General features: G+C 41.3%; 1 protein-coding gene across 9 annotated transcripts in view; it reads left to right on the top strand.

The window, feature by feature from the left end:
• Positions 1–17,026, top strand: part of pbx3b (pre-B-cell leukemia homeobox 3b) — a 62,066-nt gene extending 45,040 nt beyond the window's left edge. For 2 of the 9 annotated variants that reach the window (XM_037099411.1, XM_037099412.1), the window contains exons 3-11: positions 2,052–2,293; positions 3,209–3,399; positions 4,430–4,565; positions 5,382–5,411; positions 10,436–10,601; positions 11,202–11,279; positions 11,717–11,829; positions 12,649–12,738; positions 15,307–17,026. In XM_037099411.1, coding sequence (XP_036955306.1) covers positions 2,052–2,293; positions 3,209–3,399; positions 4,430–4,565; positions 5,382–5,411; positions 10,436–10,601; positions 11,202–11,279; positions 11,717–11,829; positions 12,649–12,738; positions 15,307–15,399 — 1,139 coding nt within the window. In that variant the 3' untranslated portion in view covers positions 15,400–17,026. The remainder of the gene's footprint in view (positions 1–2,051; positions 2,294–3,208; positions 3,400–4,429; positions 4,566–5,381; positions 5,412–10,435; positions 10,602–11,201; positions 11,280–11,716; positions 11,830–12,648; positions 12,739–15,306) is intronic. The other 7 variants (XM_037099413.1, XM_037099414.1, XM_037099415.1 and 4 more) reach the window with 5 other exon arrangements.
• Positions 17,027–17,240: the final 214 nt, after the last annotated feature.

Raw genomic sequence — 17,240 nt, 5'->3', positions numbered from 1 at the left:
GACTAACAGGATTACATGTCACTTCCCAGTGTCTCGCTCTGTTTTCCTCTTGCCGTGAATGGCCACGTTATTGCACACAGGAACTTTGTGGTAATATATGGTAAGAGACTAGTAGCCGTTTATGGCTTGTGATTATTTAGTTTGAATGAAACCAGTGATTTATGCCCATTTAGCTGAAAAGCCCTGTAAATTCCCCCAGCTGCATTTCCCCTGGATATAGAGTGAGTGGAGTGAAAGTGACAACTGGGTTTGGTGTGGAAATGTACGCTGCGTCCCAGAGTTATATTTAATATACCTGACATGAAAAACATGCCTACCTACTTACCACCACCCGCAGCACAAAGGGAAAATGCAGCCTGCTGAGCTTGTGTTGAATCGGAGAGTGGGAGTAAATACTGAATTAGGAAAATATGAGCTGTAGCGGCAGACAAACCACCAGCTATTAGAGCACGTTGAGATATGTAGCCGGGCATCTGGTCAGTCAGCACTTGAGTCATGTGCCGCTTTTGTTTCATGCTGCACAAACTGGAAGAGAAACAGCCGAGGCCGTCCAGAACGAGAGCTTTGGGTGGAGTTGTGCAGATGCAGCGTGATGTGGACGAGGGTTAGTGGAGCAGCGGCATATTGTCCACATGGATGGCTTGGCTCTGCAAGCCTGATGGAGCCTTGTCCAGCATCTCAATGTCTCCAACACAAATAGCCACATTCATCCACTCCTCTCACACCATTACACCTAAAAGACTCAAAGCCAGCCGATCCATAAATAGAGGCAAATTTGTTTTTCAGTGGCACTGCAGTCGAACAAAACACCAACAGAGGTGAAAACATCAGAGGCTACAATATGATGTGTTTCCTTTTTTTTTTTTTTTGTTGTTGTTTTTTTTTGTTATTCAAGAATGTGTTTGTGTGAGAGGAAGAGAGAGAATGAAAGAGTGTTTTCCTTCTAGTATTTACTCCAGTTGATGGTGTGCAGGGTCAGTCGGTCAAAGCGTGGTAAAAGGGCTCCTCTGATTGCATGCCTACTGGCTGACACAATAGAAGCACTAATCTTCTTATTTAGAATCCAGAGGCTGGCCATATCTTAATGAAGCTGTAATGAGCTGTTGAAAATCCCTGAATTGCGGGAGGGATTATTGAATTGAAACAACTCTGGTAATCATAACGTTCGAGTAGCCACTCAGTATTTACTGCCCATTGAGCCACATTTCTATCCACTTATTAGAGTGGATTGCTCAGGCTTGTTTTTGCTGCAGTTCTGACCCGCAGTGTTTTTGTTGTTATTTGTCCTTTGTGAAGCCTGGCATTGTGGCCGCGCTGCCAGTGCATCAAGGTGTGCGCGCGTGAGCTATCTGCCGGGTGATTACGACTCGTTGACAGACTGGTGAGACTGAAAAACCGAAGGAAATAAAACAGCAGGGTCTGAGAGCAGAGACATTCGGAAGAAAAAAAAAAAAACAAATCATGAGCACTTTACATAAAATTGACTCTGCACTCATTTTGCCTTGTTTAGAGTCTTATTTCACCAGCACATTTTTATTACTTCTTAGAACACAGCAACATCCGGATTGTAAAATAATACAAGGCTCAAACCTTATGAGCAAATAGAAATGAGGAAAGCAGCAGTTACTCGTTGGAGTTCCCAGCAGCCACTGTGTCGAAGACAGAGACTTACTCGAGGTATAGTTTTCTGTTTAGCATCCTTTCACAGAGTAGAAGTGCCACTTCACCATTGAGCATTTGTCAGTTTATGGATGTTGCTGTCATGTCAGCCTTCCCGTACACACAGTGTGCAGCGCAGTGTGTAAATAAAAAGAGAGCGGGCATAGACATGGGCGACAGGAACACAGCACAAACACAGGAGGCACCCAGTTCATACCTGCAGGGGAAACATCACACTGTAACACACTACGCAGGTGCAATGCTTTTAATTGCACTTAACAATTCAGACTGGACCCATTTGATCTGTTGTATTTTCCATTATTAGGAAGATTTTTTTTCCCCCCGTTCATGGCATTAGCTGACCCTCTGTTCCTGTCTGTGTGTCGCTGCAGGTCTCAGCATCCGTGGTGCTCAGGAGGAAGACCCCCCGGACCCTCAGCTCATGCGTTTAGACAACATGCTGCTGGCAGAGGGCGTGGCGGGGCCAGAGAAAGGGGGCGGATCTGCCGCCGCCGCAGCTGCAGCCGCGGCCTCGGGCGGGGCGGGCGACAACTCCATCGAACATTCCGACTACAGAGCCAAACTCACCCAGATCAGACAGATCTACCACACGGAGCTGGAGAAATACGAACAGGTGAGGAGCAGAGCAGTCTCCCGCTTGAAATATCACACCACTTAGGGCACTTTTGTGCTACATGCGAGTAAAGGAGCGTAACATACATTCAGTTCATTTTGTCAACATTAAAAGGTTTAAATAGCTCCCTATTTGAAATGTTCAAATATATTCAAATGCACCTTCATGAGTTGTACCTTATACTTAACATCAGCTCTGAATAGCCATAGCAGCCCTGCATTAGCCAGGAAATGGCAGAGAATATGCTGGAAAAGAAATTGCAGTATCATTCACTGTATCGTGGCAGATTATAGAGATCCAAAGCAGCAACCTTATTCATCTGTGTTAAATGAAAGTATGATCAGCTTCTTCACCTAGCACTTTGAGCCTGCCATTAAACACAGAGGCATTATGGGTGAAAATAGAAGGTGTAACAGTGATGCCTCAGCAAGCCGGTGAGGTAAATTAGACTAATTTACTCGGTGCACTCTGAGAGAGGAGGTGGGTATGCGGGGGCACACAACACTTCGCCTGGAGTAAATGCATCTTTCTTAAGGGTGTTTCCAGGTTTTAATTATCTAAATGTAAATACTTAACGAATTTTACTCAGAGTAATGAGCTAAAGTGTGCACTACGTAAATGAGTTATTCTAATTAATCATGTATGAACTACTGGTTTAACGAAAAAAGCTGTTTAAATTCGCTCTGCATTAGGGCCGAGCCAAATTGCAAACCTGCATTTATATTCAAAGATGACTTCACCTATTATGTCATCAGTGTAATATATAAAAAGTGCACGGAGAGCTTGCGTGTAATGAACTCATTTCACATATGAAAAATGTGAACGACGTGAGAGTATCAGTCATAGAGCTTTTATCAGTCGTAAAGATGTTTTACTGGACTCACTTTGGCTGTTTTTGTCTCCGTCACTTGGCAGGCGTGTAACGAATTCACTACCCATGTGATGAACCTGCTGAGGGAACAGTCCCGCACGCGGCCCATCTCCCCCAAAGAGATCGAGCGCATGGTGGGAATCATCCACCGTAAGTTCAGCTCCATCCAGATGCAACTGAAACAGAGCACCTGTGAGGCTGTCATGATCCTGCGCTCCAGATTCCTTGATGCCAGGTCAGTGGATCGTGTGTGTAGCATACATATATATGTGTGTGTGTGTGTGTTTGGTATCTAGAAACTTTCATTGCTTCCGTATGACCCATATACGCAAATCCGGCGGGCGAGGTCGTTTTTAGACTCTGCACAGGCCCGAAAGTTTGCTTCCTCTCCCACTTTTTCTGGCACAGCACACAGTGTGAGCTCCGCTAGAGATGCATGATTTTAATAGTGTCCATGTTCCATGCATTATCCATTTTCAAGACAATCATGGCCCCACACCTGAGAGCAGTTAAGACCAAATGAAATGGGGGGCGAGTCATGTGTAATGGATGGAGGGGAGGTCATCGGCAGGTGTTGTGGATTACTCTAATCACTAACAGTGTGGTGCAGTGTGGAGCTCGGCAGAGAGCGGCAAGTTGGGGCCAAACAAGCCAAGTGGAAGCACATTTGCTGCCCACTGCCTGTGTGAAGCGCGGTAAACAAGGCAAAATAAGCAAATGCTCAACAACATGATAAGTAGTGCCCTTGGGAGGGAAGGGGACCAAGATCTAGTTAGAGTTTGCTTGTTTCTACTGGAGATCCCTGGGGCTGTGGCACTTCAGGAACAATGCTCAACTGTGCATGCCGTGATTTCTATAATGTACCGAGATGCACTCCGACTGGGCTTTGCGCTCCATCACAAAGCCCACCCATCCGCTGCACTAAACTCTACACATTACACGCTTGGACTGGAGATTGGAGACCAACAGACCAAATTAAACATTGTATGTGTTTTGTGACTGTGTTTGTTTGTGTGTGTGTGTGTGTGTGTGTGTGTGTGTGCGTGTCAGTTTATTGGTTGGAGTCTGGTCTTCTGTGTGTTGACGCGACTCTTGGAGCAGGACACGATATTCTGCTCCTGAGGGCCCTTAGCGCCCATTCCTCATTATTTTCACCATTTATGTGTGAGATTGATTGTGCAATTTGTGCGATCCAAATGGATGAGTTAATGCTGGTCCCGCTAATAGGCTCACTCGGCCTTTCTCTCGTTTTGCTCCCCACTCAGGCGGAAAAGGAGAAACTTCAGCAAGCAGGCGACAGAAATTTTGAACGAATATTTCTACTCGCACCTCAGCAACCCGTATCCCAGCGAGGAGGCTAAAGAGGAGCTGGCCAAGAAGTGCAGCATCACAGTTTCCCAGGTGGGTAGTGCTCCTCTAACAGTAGCTGGTGGGTAATCAGGGTGGGAAAGGCTAAAGCCTAGAGGGATAGTTACCGTAGGTCACACCACCAAGACACAATGTCCTTAGCTAACCTTGACATTGTAGCTGCCTAATGATGCTTCAGTCAAGGCTGGTCCCAGCCAGTCAGAGCAGGGCCACAGGGAGGGGAGGCCTATATCATCTTGGCCTCAATCAAAGCACTATGCTGTCCTTCCTTAGTCGCCCCAACGCTGGGTCCCCTGCCATTTGCCCCTCTCATTCCCATCCACCATGTGTGCTCCCTCTGTTGCCTGGTCAGTCGCTCAGGTCATAAGCTGGGAAGAAAAATGGCATCAGCCATTACTTTAAGAACTAAAGTCTGGTGCTTCAGAACACTCGACGATACTGGTATTTATCTGTATGTTTGCTGTTGAAGTGACCTTGCAGGACTCTGCTAATTCACAGTTCTATTTAACAGTTAAAGATGCAACTTTCCCACTTTATATTTATTTAAATATAAATATATAGCATAGCCTCCTTGTTGGGTAAACCTGAAGGCAATATCTCTCACACCTTATCCCCACATCCAAAGTATTATCATCCTGTGTTCTCTTTCTCTGCCATGACTGTGACTAGATTTTTTTGATGGTCTATTGTTCTATGGTTGTCCTCATGAGACACGATATCAGAGAAACATGAATCTATACAATAATCTGCAGTGTTTTTTTTCTGTGTGGGGAGGGGGTGTTGAGGGGTATATTGAGTGTAGTCGTGAAGAGTCAGATACTGTAAAAGCCCATTCTTTTTTGCCTTCAGGGGGTGGGAAGCACCATCACAGTATCACAGGTATGTCATAACTTCTCCTGATCCACTGTTTTCATTTTTTTGTACCTCCTTTGTTTCTGTATGTAATAGCCTCACAATGCACAGAACCTCCCTCCCTCACACTTTTGGATCAATGCTAATGCTATCATGAAATGCAGCATTTGACGTTTGAATTTACATTTTGAAAGAGAGTGGATTTTAAGCATTTACATCCCACCTTAAGTCCCACAAGAACACAGGCTATTTTTGATCCATATTTTTTAAGCTACACCCATGTTCTCACCATATTATGTGTGTACAAATGTGTCACATGAAGTTTTACTTTTTTGGCTATTGTTCACCACATTATTTGATTTTGTTTTGTTGTAGAGCTTCGACTAATTGTGTGGTCTTTTGAAACTGCACTCCTTATCTACCCACCACGTGATTACTGTGTGCTTTGTGGCAGTTAAAGAAATGGCCACCGACCCCTCACAAATGGAGCTCCACTCACAAGAGCAGGCCACTGTACTCGTTCCCATGAGAACAAATCAGTCTGTGCAGAAATTAGAGGGCTTTTAAAAATTCACTTGAACTCATCTCAGGCCCCATTAGTGGTGGACTCCTCGACGAGCGGAGGCCACGGCAGACATTCTTATTGACTTATTCTTAGTGCTTTGGCTCATTTTAAGTGAGTAACAAAGTCGGAGGCTGGACGTGATGCCGGGTGCACCGTAAGTGTGTTATCAGTCACCGTTTTCGCTGCCTCTTAGAGTCACAAACCGCGACGCTGGCCATGCTGAGGGCTCGGCTAAGTAATCCCTCAGACACCCCCGAAATACTTTTCGCAGGCTTTGTTGATTGCATAAGCAGTTCATTAAGTAAAAACCATCCGTCGTGAATGGTATGCCAATAATGGTCCGCGGCCTCGCACAATACATCATCGCTGACGAAACACCCTGCATCATTTTAGCTGAGCTCATTTAAAATGCAAGTGATGCAAAGTCTCTTTACCTCAGGAGATCCCTGCAGCTCAAACCCAGTATTTTATTTATATCTGAAGGCTGCAGTGATAATCTCAAAGGAAAAAAAAAAGAAACATATTTAATGTATACATTATCTGATCATGTCAGTGTGTCTGATTTGATGCATACTGAATCCTGCTTGTTCATAGAAAACAGCTCCAACACATGAGGTATTGACATTGTTGCAGTTGCATTGTGTCAGGGTTTATCGAGGCAATTTGATATGACCTGTGTCAGTGGTTCAACATTTAAAGGATAAGTTCACCCCAACACTAAAATTCTGTCATTATCTCCTCACCCTAATTCCAAAATCGGATGAAGTTTGGTGGTCCACTAAACATACTTGGAACTTCACGGTACAACAGCCCTGCAGCATTCTCCTAAATAAATGAAGTAGATGGGGATTAGTTATGAAATGAAAAAAAAACCAGACAAACAGCTTCTCTGGCGTAATCTTAGTATCAAGGTTAGATCTGAAAAAATATTATTCACACCCTTTTTCAATCCGAAATATTCATTGTAGCCGCTAAGCTAAAAGGGTTAGCACACACCTCATCTCTTATGGTTGCACAAGCTTGACTCTGCTTCATAGGTGTGAATCAATTTGGTAAAAAGTCCCCAGCCACTTCAGCTTTTTAGGAGAACGCTGCATCATTGTTTTGCTGCGAAGCTTCAGAAGTGTTTTGAGGACTCCGAAACTCCACCCCACTTTCCATCGGCAGTGAGCTGACTAGATAACGATAACATTTTCATTTCGGGGCGAACCTATCCTTTAAGGCAGTGCAAAGACTGCTCTACATTGCTTACATTTTTCTTCTGAGTGACACTTTTCAATATTTCAGATCATAGTGAATTTAGAGAAGCCAAGAGTTCTTATTCATTATTAATGCTGCCTGTATAATTGATGGTATCACAGCTACCGAGACCACCTTTGTGTATGTATTTAAGGCTTAAGGCACTGTAACCTCACATATATTGAAATCATAGACAGATCATGCATTGCCTTACATTGAGTAGCGAGCAGTATTGACCTGAAATAGGGTGAAATAGTTTGAATTATTAACTACAGCTCCGCGGCCTCTCTAGTGGGCAGCATCGAAAGGCTACGGTATCGTGTTCTTGCAAGGAGTCTGCATGGTCATTATACGATCGCTGCCTTTGAGGCTGCTGATGTCAGGTAATTCAATCTCACAACCTAGTTCTCACCACACATAGGAGTCAATTGAATGCATGGCCTGCCACAAGATAAAAGGGAATTAGTTCTGTAGATTGGGTTGTGCTCCACACCTTACAGTGCAGTGCATTTGTTCAATATTTAGCTGAACCCGAGAATCACTAAAGCCAGAGTTCAGTGGGCAGGAGAGGAATGTGTGGAACGGAGACGGGTGGTGTAACGTCCAGAGGATTTCGATGCCTGTCCAGGCTTGTAACACCATATAGCAGCAGAACACAGTCATGACATACTTCATCATCAAGGACATTAAAAGTTTAAGTTGCAACTGTTAATAATTTATGAAATAATTACAATAATAAAGACACCTGCAGAATTAGCATTGTTGCCATATTGGTGTATGTAAATTTAAAAAAAAGTGAGCTAGTGTATATCAACCTCTGTCAACTTCCAGGCTTTATGATACAAATACGTCTTCATGTAGAAACACCACAACTGACATTTTAATAAATGTAGTTCTGGTGTAATCCACTGTTCGCACACACATTTCCATCAATTAAACAAACTGATGAGCTTTAGAGAACATTTTCCATGATTTCCTGGGGTTTGTGGGCACTTTGCGAGCTGTCGAAAAGAGCGAGAATATTGCATCGTCTTTGGCTCTACAATCCACCATAAGCAGGTTAAGTAAAAAGGATGATGGCCAGGGCTTTCATTGCTTCCAATTAAACCTTGCTTGTTAGTTTAACCTCTAGGTAAACCCATCAAACAATTGATGTCAAGGAAACCCTGCCAACAGTGGGCCTCGGCTGAATGGTCATTAATTTTAATTGCCTAGATATTAAAGATTTAGAGCACAGAGACGTGCGGGATAGAAATGATCTGATGTCCTGCAAATCCAGTCAGTTTTTACGCAACAGCATTGGCGGGCTGCTGGGGATATTAAAATTTAAGCACATGGGTGGAAATTAAATAAAGCATCATTAGGGGCAGCTGCTCTTTGGCTGGTCCAGCCGTGGGCTGCAGGGCCTGAGAGGGGGGCAGCAGCACCGCGACAAGACACTCTAATTTATAGAACCATTAAAAACAAGCATCACCTCATTATTATTCCACAGTTATTGCAGAGCCAGCATTCACACATAAGGTTCACCCCTCATTGCAACTTTTCTGACTGATGTCGGATGTCATCATCTCAATTCAATAAAATTAGCATTTAACCGCTCAAAATCTGAGCATGCCCAGAGTCAGACGTTCATTTAATCTCAGTGTTTCCTCCAGTTCCATTTTCACTTCTGGAAATTGTATATTTTTAAACACAACAATTAACACAGACTGCTCCGATAATCTGTGTTTACTGCCTCACATGTCTGCAGGTCTTTACCCTCGAACCCTTGTTTCTGATAATTACAAACAAAAGTTGCTTCCCGGATTACTGAGCATGCAGATACACACACACACACACACACACACACACACACACACATACACACACACACACTCTCACACCACTCATACACTAGCACACACACACACACACACACACACACACAAAATGTTTCATTGCTGCTTTAATGTTGCTGTTTTCAGAAATGAAAGCATTTAACTACAGCTACCCAGGCCAGTCATTAATGAATGCTCACTGTACATTATATTATAAATTAAGAATTTAAAATTTGAAATATGAACATGTAACATGGATTAACAATGATTTCCATTTTTCTGTCCATGTCATATAGCTTTATAATGCATTATGAACTTTATAACGCTTATTATGCAACTGTAGCCCTGTATAAAGGTATAAGCATTCGTGAATATTCCTAATGATTTATAACAATAATCTTAACTCATTATGACACTAATGTCTGTAACATACTTCTATGTGCCATAGTGTTCCTGCAGTTATAAGCAGTTACTAATATTCAGGATGCTTTATAACAATAAACATGTACATTATAAAGAATGATATAATGATCTATAAGGTCAAGTATCAGTACTTCATAGTCTGTGGTCATTTAGCATTTTTACCAAGGATCATATTGTAGTGTGATCATACATTACCGTAGGTGGCAATTTGGTGCTTTAAGTAAAGCTGTGAAATCCCTGTGTTATAGGCAGATGATATACATTACAAGCTGGTTTTAAGTCATTATGAGCAGTCATGTTTACCTTGAGTAAAGTGAGTAAAGCTAAATAAGATTAAATACAGAAAGGGTCAAAACAAACAAAACCAACCCCAATGTTCTGAACTTATATTGATATTGTTAAAATAGTGTTTAAAACTATGATATACAGAGCTATTATAAGAGCATCATATCACATATTTTGTATGTTCAGGATGCCTTATAAGTCATTAGAAACACAGGCTTCATAGGAATTGTCACCAGACTTGTGGCTGTATTTGCTCCTCTGCCTCTGTAATATTTAATCATTTAATAGTCATGTATTAAGATAGGTTGTCGACCAGCTCGAGTCACTGATATGGAATCAGTTTGTATTCTTTAGAGGGTAAAATATGAACAATCGTATATTTCACTGAGGGATTTGTATCTTTAATAATCAGCCCTGATATGAGAAATATGTACAATACATTGACTTCAGTGTCTGTGCAGTCGGAGCCCCTTGTGTTTTAGTTTTGTCAGGAGACAGATCTGAGAGCGTGTCATGCTCCCATCCATGAGAAGACACAAGTGGCTCCTGATTATGGCTTAATTAGCTTGTGTACCCGGCGGACATTACTGCAGGGGCTGGGAATTGGGTACTTGATGGACCCAAACATGACATCTTGAAACAATCACACTGCTCAGTGCACGGTGCTGTGGCTGCTTGACGTCTGACTCCTCTGCTCCTCCTCCTTCTGCTCTCGCACACAGGTATCCAACTGGTTTGGCAACAAAAGGATCCGGTACAAGAAAAATATCGGCAAGTTTCAGGAAGAAGCCAACCTGTATGCCGCCAAGACTGCTGTAAATGCGGCACACGCTGCAGCCGCTGCAGTGCAGAACAGCCAGGCCAACTCCCCTACCACACCTAACTCCGGTAGGCACTCCTAGACAAAACAAAGAATAAATATCTGCCCTCTACCTCAGCCTTTAACCCGCTGCCTACCTGCCTCACTCTCTCATGCACGATTCACACAGGCGAGAGTGACAGGCTCTGCTCCCAGCTTGGGGATCACAGTGTCTCCTGTCTATAAGACAGTTGATGCCAAGCAAACTCATGCATAAAGAGAGCGTTCCTGACTTGTGAACCGAGAACACATGTATTTTTGGCACAATATAAAAAAAAAAAAAAAAAGAATTCAGAAGGATGCCATGGGATTTGTTTTCCCTTGACTTTCTGTCAACTTCCTGTCATTTGTAATGTAATGGTATGTAGTCCCACTGAATGGTAATGCTTTTTTTTTTTGCTAAATAAAGTGAAACATAATTGCTGGGAGCATTTTTAGATACAGTAATAATGTCATATGAAAATAGCATTATATGCAATTCATATTGAATAAGAGTCATGTAAGGACAGGGAGCCTTAAAGGGAATGTTTAGTCCGGTTTAATGAGTAATGTAATGCTGAGTTTGGGCTAGGTTGACCTGCGTCGGGATGTGGTAAGCTTATGAAGTGGTCCCTTTTTCTTGCACCCAGGCTTCCAGATGAAAGATGAAGAGTTTCAGCTGGATTCTGCAGAGAGCAAAAACACTCTTTTAACCAACATGTTTACTGGTACTGGTCTTTTCATAAGCTTCTTATTGTCCTTGTCATTTACCATGTGATACCTCCCTGCCAATGTTAGATTGGAAGTAGGTGATGTGGAACAATTGGGAGCTTAAGCGACCAACCGCATATAGAGCCGCCCCCCCCCCACTTGTGTCATGTGATTTCCATTTCATTTGTGTACACCGCATTCGTGAAAAGATCCTCCTGAGTCCTCCTGCATATCGTCCTCCTCTGTTTGTTTCTTTGCCTTCCTTCCTTCACCCTTGTAGTTGCCTGCTTTATGGTAGTCTCTCTTCAGTGTATTTTTCTGCTTGAGTTGGGTCTGTGTGTGCAGACACGTGCGTGGCGTGTGTGTCTGCGTTCTTTGTGCGTGGGTGTGTGCCTCTGTGCTTTCCCTTTATAGCCTTCTCATGTATTCAGCTACTTACATCCTCCCTTTCCAGGTTCTTCAGGTTCTTTTAACCTCCCAAACTCTGGGGACATGTTCTTGAGCATGCAGAGTCTGAATGGGGATTCTTACCAAGGGGCACAAGTCGGAGCCAATGTACAGTCACAGGTAGGATCAACAAACGGGGACAGTTCCTGACTACCAGTGCAGAGAGCTGTCCTTGTCTTGCCTGTGTACTGAGCCATCCACAGTGCAGTCTGAAGCACAACCAAAAATAGACAACAAATAAGAGAAACACGCTGCCCGCGCGAGGGGCAGTTCAAATTCTTCTCAGCGAGCGATTGACTAACGTGTTGACTGACTATTTCGCTTTGGATGGAATATTTTGGCAGCCAAAATATAATCCCACCCCACTGCTATCATGCCACAATTTACTGATTACTATTCCAAACAACTTAATGAAAGATTTAGTGAATGCATTTGGCTTTGACTTGAACTCTTGGGTTGGTATTGGGTTTTTGGTACTGTGTTCTCCCCCCTTTTTTCTGTATTCTATATCTTCCTGTCTCATCTTGTTATTGTGTGTTGTTGATGTCTTCCATTCTGTAAGTTTAACGCTGCTATACAACAGGCACACGATTACGCTACCATGCACAAAAAAAAAAAAATATCTATGCTCAGTCATGAGGTAAAAAATAAAAGCTAAAAAAACAGCCATTTATTTGTTAATTTGTCACTTTTGTTTTTGTTTATTATAGCCACCATATAAAATGCAATAGATGCAAGCATGCTAGAACTGTCAGTAGCCTTTTTTTTTTTTTTGAATCTATTAGATATGTCACAAATCTGCTGTCTCAGGACTCCCCTTGTGATTTCACACTAGTCAGTATCTGTTGCTTCACTGAGCATGTTAACAGTTAGTGGTTAGTGTTGGCCTGCGTCGGGACACTGAGTTGACCAGCTTGTCCACCTTGTCTGTCCCCTCAGGTGGATACCCTGCGCCATGTTATCAGTCAGACGGCAGGATACAATGATGCTCTCGGGGGAAACACGATGTATAGTCCACACGGCTTGAATGTAAGTAGAGCTTTGATTGGTTCCACTTGTTCACAGATTGCTGAGACAAAGGCGGTGTGAAATTAGGTAATATTTTAAGGGCTGAACAAATGATTGAAATAATTTTGAAACCATGATATTGCAGAGTGCAGTACCCAAATTGCAGGAGCTGTAATGTTTTTATAAAGGCAAAAATAACCAGAAGAATACCCTATTCATAGATAGAGAATAAAGATATCAGGTTAAAATGTGACTTTGGCTAAAGTGAAACTCACCCCAGATGAATGGGAATAGGAAATATCTGATATTAAATGTACTTAAGTAAAAGAAGTCAAAGGTAAAGTAAAACAAACATACAGTATGTTTACATACACTGTATATTACGGGGTGACTAATTGTTGACCTTGTACAGATTATCAGATCTGATATTCAGCCTTTTTGTAATTGCTCGCATCAGAATTAAAGAATAAATAAATAAATACATAAATATATACATATATATATATATATATATATATATATATATATATATATATACATAAATATATACATATATATATATATATATAATTGCATTTAATATTTTAATTTAGAGTGCACTACATGTACTTGCATGTAATTTGCAAAGTAAATAAGACCTAAAGTTATCACATGAAGCTAATGTAGTAAAAAGAGCAATATTTGCATCCAGAATGTAGTGAATTGGAGGTACAATGTAGTAGAAAATGGAGATACTCAAGAAAAATACAAACAGGCTATCTCAGTGAATGTACTCAGTTGCATTTCATCCCCAGTTAAAACATACTGTAAATTCTTTAAATGGCACATTGCTGTGATACAATATATGTGATACAAATATCATTATTCTCTAGATGTAAGAGAAATCACATTGACATCTTAATATTTATATATTTTTTTCTGTGAAAATGAAATGTAAAATGAACATTCTCTCTAAAATTGTGACTCATGTCAAAATAGACTGCACAGTTATATTTGGATTATATTTAATGATGATTTATTATATTCAGTTGCATTACAGACATTGTAGATATAGACACACATGCTTGTGCCTTACAATATAAGACATATTTTCTTACTTTGTCACCCGATAAGTTGTATTTATAAAACACATTACACAGTAGATTAATAAAACCTCCAACTTTACTTTAATGAGCATCTTTTAATACATTGTTTGACTCAAATATATATATATATATATATATATATATATAGAAGGGGGAGTGAACTGCATGGTATCTGTTGCATTAGCTGTTTTGAAATGCTTCACAGAATTTTTCTGTAGCCTTATCTTCATGATAAAATATGAACATGTGATCGCCTGCAGCCCTTTTCCAGACATGAATTCCATCTTCCTTGATGAGGTTTGATATGGCGCCTTTTTGGAAAGCAGCACATAATCTGAAGCTATCAGAGTAAAGATTAATTTTGTTGATGAGAGACGATGAAGAGAGAGGGAGAGAGAGAGAGAAATAGTATCAGACAGCTTTCTCTCTCTCTTTCTCTCTCACTCTCTCTCTGCACTGTATCAGGACCTCAGTATTTGCTCTTTATATTGTCATGCCTGCTGGGGAAAATGCACACACGTTCACAGTCTAATGTTATTTCAAGCTTAAGCATCAAAAGTAAGGTATTAGATTCACAGCAGTGTTACTGGAAATAAAAAAATAAAAAAATAAAAATAAAAAGATTTCTGTGGAAAGAAATTAACACATTTTCTGTAAACAAATGGCGGGGGCTGTTGCCAGCGTTGAGTGCTTTTGGTGTCATTTCAGCTTTGCTGAAGCCTTATTGCTACAAGCTCTTTAGACACGTCAACTCCTACCAGGATCAAGTGTTTTTTTCACTTTCTCACAAGGTTTCTCACTTCCATGCAGTGTAGACCTGTGCCTACTGGCTCACCAGAGCGCAGTGTGATCCCCACTAAAACAGCAGCACTGAACAACCCCAGCACATGAAAAGAGAGAATCAGAAATAAAGAGTAACACAGTGAAAAAAAAATATTTTGAATGAGTCAGATTGTGGCTTAAAGCTCCTTTTTGTAGCAGCAACCCTGAAAGTGCCTTATAGATGTATTAGCATAGACTAACCTTTAGCTTTGTTGGTGGTGACGTAGAAGGATCCAGTAAAGGCTAGGTCATGCCTGGAGCAAAGCAAAGTCAGGCTGGCTAAGACTGGCTCTCTTGGAGAGGCCCTGCCCTGTCACTTTCACTCAGCTCTCCCCACCTCAGCCGGCCCGAGCCCTCCCTCTTCCTGACTGACAGGAGAATATGTAGCGACAAGCTGTCGGCCGCTGCAGAAATCTGCTTAGACACTGATTTCAGGGACTGCTCCCATTGGCCGGGACACGAGACAAATTTGTTCTCCAAGAGTCTCTTTGCTAATGCTACTGTAATGCAAAGAACGCTGGACTGATCCCACAGCATCATTTCCAGTCAGATGTTTTAACATCAGCTGACACCACCAGACACTATAAGTCTCATTTCCATTTTTGTTTTGGGGGTGAAAATGTGCCAGGCTCATGTTGCACTGAACGTGTTTGTAATCTCTTTCTTTCCGTTTGTGTTCCAGGCTAATGGGGGATGGCAAGATGCAACGACTCCGTCTTCTGTAATTTCTCCGACAGAAGGACCAGGAAGTGTGCACTCCGATACCTCGAATTGATCCGCTATTAATGCATCTTCGCCTCAAACCGGGCATGGACTCTTTTAACTTGCAGAGGATATACAAAAAGAAAAAAAAACAAAAAACTTTTCACAACAGATTCTTTCCCCTGTACCTTTGAAATTTCACACGCGCACACACCTCCATCAGTAACACACAGTGTTTCCTGATCGTTCAGTGTTTTCTTTCTGTCCTCATAAATCACCACGCTCTTCTTTGTTTGTCGTAGGGGTAAGCACACACATGTACAAACAGAAAACAGCCCTCAGATGATTCCACTCTCCAGACCCGAAGTTAAAACACCGGATGACACTCTACTTGATTTTGTTTTTTTTCATTTTCCTTTTATGACATTTTAATTTGTTAGATTTTTTTTTTGATTTAATTACCACTTTCCATCTTGATAATTGGGTTCTCTTTCAGTTCATGCGATACATAGATTAGAGCAGCTGTTTCTTTTGACTGTAATGTGCTCGCAATCTTGTCCAGCAACTCAACAATGCTACTGTTGACAGCTCAATGGCAGCTTTGTGGTTACTTTCAAGATTTATTTTTGCCTTACAGCCGTATACATTAGTCAAAGGAAATTCAAACTCTGCAACATAAAGACGTGTAATTGATTGCTTGACTTCAACATGACACCATTCCATATTTTATAATTTGATGTTTAGTATGTACATATGTAAACATTTTATTATTTCTTTTTTGTACTGCTTATCAACGGTTCCCCCCACAGTAGATCATTCCTTCGTGGCACACAGGAGCGGGCCCCCGTTAACACAGGAAAAGTTGTACATAATATAGCTTAAGAGTAATTATACATCCCACCAATCAATACACAGCTTTATTACCTCATTGGAATTCATACAAACCAATAATTTCCAACATTTCTGTAGCTTAGAGTGCTCACTTACTACCTCTAAACAATTTCACCACCATCGTTTTTTCTTTCAACCTTATTTAATGTTTTTGTGTAGTTATTTTGATTACATCCTGTAACACTGTAAACTCTCCATTCTCTATGTAATCTAATGTATATTTTAATCTTTTAATAAAATGCTGTTGCCGTACCGCAACTCAAAACGACAAAGATAAAAAAATGAAAATGATAACAATATTAATACCATGAAAATGGACAAGGGGGAGGGGGGAGGAGGGGGGTGGGGGGGAGGGGAAGGGAGGGGGCGAAGAAGATGTCTGTCTGTGGCTTTTACGAAGGGGGGTGCGATATGAACATTGTTGATAAATTAACACCAAACAGTGAAACTGTTGTAAATACTGAGAAGAAAAAAAGAAAAAAAAACATTTTGAATGTTGATCATCTTGTTACTACATCATGCAAAAAAAGAAAAGAAAAAAAATCACTATAAAAACTGTAATGCATAGAGGTTTCAGTATTCAGAACTGTACATTTTCAGCTCTGTTCAACAGGGTTCCAAACTTCTTTTCTCTTTTTTCTATTGTATGTGATTCTGAAACTGAAAAGTCATGACAAATGATTTGTGGCAGTGATTCTAATGTATTAAAGATGTTTAGTGTTACTTTCTAACCAGACTACGCCCTGGACTGAAAAGTCTTCCTTGTGGTAGTTGTGTGATTTCAAACATGAATAAACCTTTTGCTTTCATGACACCCAAGTTGTGCTTTCTTCCCCGTGGGTTGACTCAGCAGGAGAGGCTGGGCTCTTGTCATTTAGGCCTTTAAATCCGCTACTTCCTGTAACTTTTATTTCCCCCTCATGGATGATAAGAACAAAGCTTTTAATGCAGCTATTGATTTTCTAAACTAATTTCACCATGCTTATTTAGCCATTTTCTCATCCGTGGTGATCAAATATAAAT

This window comes from Acanthopagrus latus, chromosome 5, assembly GCF_904848185.1.
Source record: "Acanthopagrus latus isolate v.2019 chromosome 5, fAcaLat1.1, whole genome shotgun sequence".
Classification (NCBI taxonomy): domain Eukaryota; kingdom Metazoa; phylum Chordata; class Actinopteri; order Spariformes; family Sparidae; genus Acanthopagrus; species Acanthopagrus latus.
Note: the sequence above shows the minus strand (reverse complement) of the source record. Positions and strands in the feature narration are given on the sequence as shown.